The sequence below is a fragment of the Austrofundulus limnaeus genome, unplaced genomic scaffold (genome assembly GCF_001266775.1).
Source record: "Austrofundulus limnaeus strain Quisiro unplaced genomic scaffold, Austrofundulus_limnaeus-1.0 Scaffold309, whole genome shotgun sequence".
Taxonomy (NCBI): Eukaryota; Metazoa; Chordata; class Actinopteri; order Cyprinodontiformes; family Rivulidae; genus Austrofundulus; species Austrofundulus limnaeus.
The window spans coordinates 173627-180027 of NW_013952711.1; the positions used below are offsets into that span (position 1 = coordinate 173627).

The 6401-nt window shown below is 40.7% G+C and overlaps 1 protein-coding gene across 1 annotated transcript in view; it reads right to left on the bottom strand.

The window, feature by feature from the left end:
- Positions 1 to 3050: 3050 nt before the first annotated feature.
- LOC106527118 (somatostatin receptor type 2) overlaps positions 3051 to 6401 on the bottom strand; it is an 18932-nt gene continuing 15581 nt past the window's right edge. The window contains exons 4-5 of the mRNA XM_014021888.1: positions 4052 to 4460; positions 3051 to 3594 (exon numbers count right to left, since the gene is read on the bottom strand). Of these exons, the coding sequence (XP_013877342.1) occupies positions 3539 to 3594; positions 4052 to 4460 (465 nt within the window). The 3' untranslated portion in view covers positions 3051 to 3538. The remainder of the gene's footprint in view (positions 3595 to 4051; positions 4461 to 6401) is intronic.

Below are 6401 nucleotides of genomic sequence, written 5' to 3' on the forward strand. Positions count from 1 at the left end.
AATATAAAGTTATCAGTGAAGAAAACCCGTCTGGATAACAGCAGACTGACTGCTGGTAAAATATACGACAGGTGTTTCCTCCTCTCCTGAATTTTGTTCGTATCTGAAAAAAATCTTAGAATACAAAAACATTGGTGAATGCCACAAATTCTCCTAAATCACTCGTACGCACAACTTAAGAACAAATCTGTGTGTACGAACGGTTCTTGCATGAGGCCCAATGAGAGTATTTACACTGGCTGCGCACGGCAGACGGCGATCCGCCAACATTAGAACAGATCTTATTTCTGCCGGAGCTGCGCCGGAGTCAATTTTTAAAAATTGCTTAGCACCAACAGGAAGTGGAATGAGCACAAAATCCGTATTTTCAAAATAAGACACTATTAGGTAAAATAATTTATCGGAATAATGTCGAAATCCCAGCTATATTAATCAATATATGGATACATTTCTACACAAATGCTGTCAGAATATATCGTTCTGTTTGGGAAGCAGATGCAAACATGTAGATGAAGCATACACGTGTATTTTATTTTGAAATCAGAAGTTTCAAAAGGACGACAGCGATACAGTTTCAACCATAGATATCAAAAACCTTTATAAGCTGTGTTTAGAGTTCGTCTTTCACAGAATTAATTACTTTTTGCTCTGACTTCCACATCACTGGATTTATCGAGCGATCTCCTTCCTCCACATACTCCCTCCTCTGTGTCGCACCGGAGCGAAGACTGTATAAATTGGGGCGCAAACGAACAGCTGCGACCTGCGCACTGCAGCGCAGCGGAGACGCATGTAGTGTAAATTCGGGGTCAGTCCTTGTTTAATGTGTGTCACCCACAACCTGAACCAGACTCTAGTCTGGACCCGGCTACCCTCCAAATGCACCTGTTTGTCTCTAAATGCCTTTTTTCTGCAGCAATGAAGTCAGGTCTCAGAGTCCTGCGAGCAGAACTGGATGAAGTTTGACCTCAAGCTGTACTTGGAGGTTTGTGTGGAGAGCAGTGTATCAATGACTCACAGTCTGCATTTAAACTTCAGAACTTAATCTTTAATATGGTGCAATGGTCATCAGCCTGTGACTGTGATGATCTCAATTATGTCCCAAATTGATTGCAATTTATTTTCAAAGCTGGTCTCAATTATTAGTCATAATTTGATTTCTTGTATTAGAAAACTCTCATTTCTCACATTTTCTGACTTGCAGAAATGAACTTGTGGCTAACTGTACCTGAGAATTTTAAATGATGTTGTTTGAAACATTGCATGTGACAAAATTGAGTTTGAAATGTGTCCACATTATTTTGCTTCCTTCTGCACTTTCAATCTTGTTAAACTGTTTAAACTCACCCAGCAGGACTAGATTTAGCAAGTTTGTGGAAGTAACTGGGTGATCAAAATCAGCCAGGCAGCAAACAGAGTGAATCTGCTTGTTAATACACATCTACTGGTGACATGTTGCCTGACTGCCTCTTGAGAAATTTGTGAGCTGTTGTTTCAGTGTTTACCCCAGACTATAAACTTCCTTCTGTCTAGGAGGAGCCATTCTGCTTTTGTGGAAATGCATCGAAATTAATTGTTTGGACTTATAGGTTTAGTAGCGCAAAATGACAAATAAGTTATACATGTGTTTTTTGATGATCATAAATAAATCACAGTTAATCTGGTTGTGTAACAGTCACCCAAAAACTAGCAACTCTTTCTGTCTGTCTGTATCATGCATCTACAAATACAAGAACATTACGTACTGTACCCATACATTCTAAGACACTATCTTTTGTTTGATTGTTTGTTTGTTTGTTTATTGTTTGTTTGTTTTTTGGTGAATACAGCAGAAATAATGTTTCTTCCAGTGTCTTATTTTCTGCCTCCTTCAATGTACCCATCCAGTTTGAATGCCTGATGCACTGCTCTGCCTTCTGTGTTGTTTCAAAATCTTCCCTGACCTAAGCAAAATTGAATACGAAAGGTCGTAAAATCAGGAACCTGCCAAAAGGCAACACTGTACAAGTCAGTATGGGCTCTATGCATCAACACATGGTTTGAAGGGTGGAGCAGATGTGTGTCTGTGTGTGTGTGTGTGTGTGTGTGTGTGTCTGTGTGTGTGTGTGTGTGTGTGTGTGTGCCCTTGTTTTTGCTACTTGGTGGGGGACGATTTTTCAGGAAAATGCAGCCTCATGTGGAACGAATGCTCCTTGTGGGGCCAAAGCCCAGTCCCCATGACTTTGGAGGCTGATTTTGGGTGGGAGGGTTGGTTTTAAGATCAAGGTGTGAATTGAGTTTAGGTTAGTTTTAGGTTTTAGGGTCAGGTTGGCCTTGCCTTCCTACGCAGTTCCGCTCAATTCTAGTTGCGCTTCACTGCTCCGTCTGGGATTTCTCCCATAGACAAGGATTTCTTCAGGAGAATTTTCATCCTGGCCGATCAGAGAACAGATTGTCGATTTTCTGCACAGTGTCTGCTTGTAGTTTATTTACCTGGGTCAATCAGCAAACAGAAGGCAGAGTTTTGAATGACGCTGATTTTCTGCGCAGTGTCTGCTAGTTAGTTTAGCATACGGAAGTGGAGGAAGTGAATGAAGCCAGTCCGTGTTCATAAGGCTTCCAAATTAAATTAAATTTGTCTGACAAAGCAGCAGCTCTCATTGGTCTAGTGGTCTTTTTCGGCTCAGTACTTCTCTCTCCTCAGTAGGGTTGTTTACAGTGCATGTGAGTTCCGGTTAGCTTCTTAGCTTAGCCTCCTTCACACTGACATACATCACGGCCAATCGATCCAATCATTTTAAACTTCACCAGAGGTCATGCCTCAAGCAAGAATGACTTCTCTATAGCCGAGAGTCCAGACCCTCGTACGAAGCAAAGTGAAGGACAAGGATCTGTTTTTTTTTTTACCAGGCTAGACCTCTGAGGTTAATTTTAGGGTAAATGGTCAGGGTTAGGATATAAAATTTCCAAAAAATGAATGAAAGTCAATGGAACGTCCCCACAAGGATAGAGAGACATAGTAGGTGTGTATGTGTATGTATGTGTGTGTGTGTGTGTGTGTGTGGGGGGGGGGGGTCTCCTGTAAAAATTAGGAAAGGGTACAATGTACAAATCATTGATTTGATATACCCCACATTTTAACTATACAAAACAACAGAAGCTTGGTTTGCCTTTAAATCCACTCCATTTTAACATAAACTGAACACATGTTGTGTGTTCCCACAAAGGTTGACAGCAATCCATTTTTATATGTACAAAGTCGAGCTGTTCTAAAGAAACAAGGTTAGAGGGCCTGTGGGGATTTCCCGTCCTTAATCAATAATCCACGATGCTGGGTATTGTGTTTATGCAACAGCAATGCCTTCCCAATGAGGAGGCCAGATGGACAGAGAAGAAAAGCATCCTTTTGTTTATCTGTAGAGAGAAGAGTGTTGCCATTTTCTTGCCCTTTAGATCATGTAGAACTGAACTAATCAGCAGATAGGAATAAAACACACAGTGACACTCTTCATCTTTGGGTTGTCATTTCGGATTTGTTTCACTGAAAGGCTACGAGGACTTAGAAGTTTTCCTCTGCGGAGTTTCTACATCCAGGAAAGTCATCGCTGAATCTTTCTGTAACACAAAAAATATCCATCAACTGGAGCAGAGATGGTGGTCAGTCCCTTTCACCACCCTCAAGGACAACTGACATGATTCAACCTCTTGGTTTAATCTTTGTTCCTTATAAATGTTTGATTTCAACACAAGCTAAAATGAAAGATGAATGCGTTTTACTCTACTTCAGGGTTAATGAGTTGAGCTTGCCTCAGTAACCCAATTGTCAAGAGTTTTGAGCCGGAGTCAATGCACTTTCCCTGACTTCTAAAAACCTTTAGGAAATTGTTTGTTTTTCCCTTAGACTTTGCTCTTGTGTCAGTGTCCACGAGCAGCTATTACGTCATCATCCTGCCATCACATTTCTGAGCAGCGGTTCCAAATGGTGCCTTGTGAACCCATTACTTTATAACTTCAGTTCTCTTGCTCCCATGAATGCCATTGCTTATTCCTTAAATGCTGGTCTGCAGCTCACCATTGAGCAGGGCAGCATCATGAGTCTCCAGGTTGGTGTTGATAATCATGGCTTCGTTTACCATCCTGCTTCTGTCCGCCCTGCTGTCGCTGCGCTCCACCTCGTCCAGGCCCGCCACCTTTTTCAGGCACAGCACGTTCTGAAAGCTCTTCTTGAAATTGTCCGACAGGAAGGCATACAGGATGGGGTTGGCGCAACTGTTGGCGTAACCGAGCACCACCACAAAGTCGAATGTGCTCTTCACAACAGAGGTGGGGTTTATAGAGCCGGTGACAGAAGTGACGTTAAACACGTAGAACGGTAGCCAGCACAGGACAAATACTGCTACTACAATGGACACCATCCGGGTCACCTTACGCTCTGAACGTTTGCGCTTCGAGGAACCAACGCGCATTCCAGAAGATTTCACCTGCCAGATGGAATGAAAAAAAGGGGTTAAAATCAAATTTAAACACCCTCTTTCCACTGGAAAATAAGAGGGTAGACCCTTGACAAGATCACCAGTTCATCACAAGACAAGCACAAAAACACATGCTCTATGCTTACTTTTAATTTGAATTTTGAGCCTAACATAAAAGTTAAGCCTGTTAAATGAAAATGTTTGGACATGAAGTTACAAGGCTGAGGGCTACGGCCTTGTTGTTACTGGACAAAGTGGGTCCCATTTGTAACTTATTGTAAAAAAAGTAAAGATGTTATTAATATAAACACAAGTTGTGGTGTTACTAAGCAACAAAGAAACAGAAACAAAAGAAAAATTTCACCGTACCAAATAAGTGGCATTATAAAATCAACCTCTTCACAAAAACCTAATCTTGTTACTTTCAGTAATCTGTATTTAATGATTTTTTTTCTAATCTAAAGACTTTTTAAAGGAGATGTGTTTTTATTAGAAAATATATTGTAGTCAGGTAAAATCCAAGTCTTAATCATTTTTTTCTTTTTATTTTGAACAGGTTTTGAGAATTTGCTCATTCCTTTTTCAATCCTGACTTTGTTGAGTCCATTGAGAGATGTTCTTTTTAAATGTAATACTAATTAATTAATTAGTAATTTTAGCTGTTTATGTATTACGGGTGTATTGGTATGACTAAATTACTGTTTGATGCAAATCTCAGCATAATTTCAGCTCAGAACTTGGTTACAGTATGTATGCTTGCACTTCTCCCTCCACTTTTTGTTGTGCACAGTACGCACTGATGCAGTTAAATGTGCAAAAATTTGCAACTTTTACAGTAACGAGCTTGTGGTTTGACGGCAATGAAACAGGTAAGTCAACATGTTAAACTTTCAAACCACCATTCAAGTTAGTTAATTATAAAGACAATGAGTCATGTGGCGTTGTGGCAAATAACAAATTTATATAATTTAAATGTTGTGACGCCACATGGGGAACTGTCTTGTAGCTTCTCAGAGTCAGAACCAAGATACAGATCCATCAAGCTCCAAAAGCCCATCTGAGAGTGCAGGTAAGATCACTCATTGACTGAATATTATTATCCATCCATCATCTACGTGTATACCAATTCTGGTCCTCGAGGTTCACAGCCCTGCACGTTTTTCTTGTTTCTCTGCTCCAACACAACTGATTTGAATGAATGGATGATTTTCAGAGGTAATTCTCTGACTGAATCAGGTGTGTTCGAGAAGCTGTACCAACTGAGCCACTATGCAGCCTGAATATTATTAGAATTGTTATTATGAAAAGTAATGTAGATCTGCTTTATATGAAAAGTGCCCTGAGATGGTTCAGTATATTTATGTAACTGAGCTGAGGATCAAAAAGCTTTGTAAAAAGAGAGATTTGTGCTGAGAATTACGGTATTTTAAAAAGTGATTTAGTGTCAGAAGCAGAGCCAGGAGCCAGTAGTGATCAGGGGAGACGTTGTAACAGAGTGTGAACAAACAAGCATTAGTTTCAATATAACCACTTTCTATGCCCAAACAAGAGTAGAAACCTGTTATATTTTTTTATCCATCCATTTTCTGTACATGCTTATTTCTTTCAGGGTTGCATGGGTCACTGGTGCCCATATCCAGCAGTCACAGTGCAAGGGGCAGGTTACACTCTGGACATGTTGCAAGTCCATCACAGAGACACACATAGAGACAAGTGAGACAAACAACCATTCACTCTTTCACTCACACTTAGGGACAATTTAGAGTTATCAGTTATCAGTAACAGTCATGTTTTTGACATGTGGGAGGAAGCTGGAGTACCCAGAGAGAACCCACCCATGCACGGAGAGAACATGCAGACTCTACCCAGAAAGGTCCCCGGGCTGGGATTTGAACCAGCGACCTTCTTGCTGAGAGGCATCAGCTCTACCAACTGAGCCACCGCGCCACC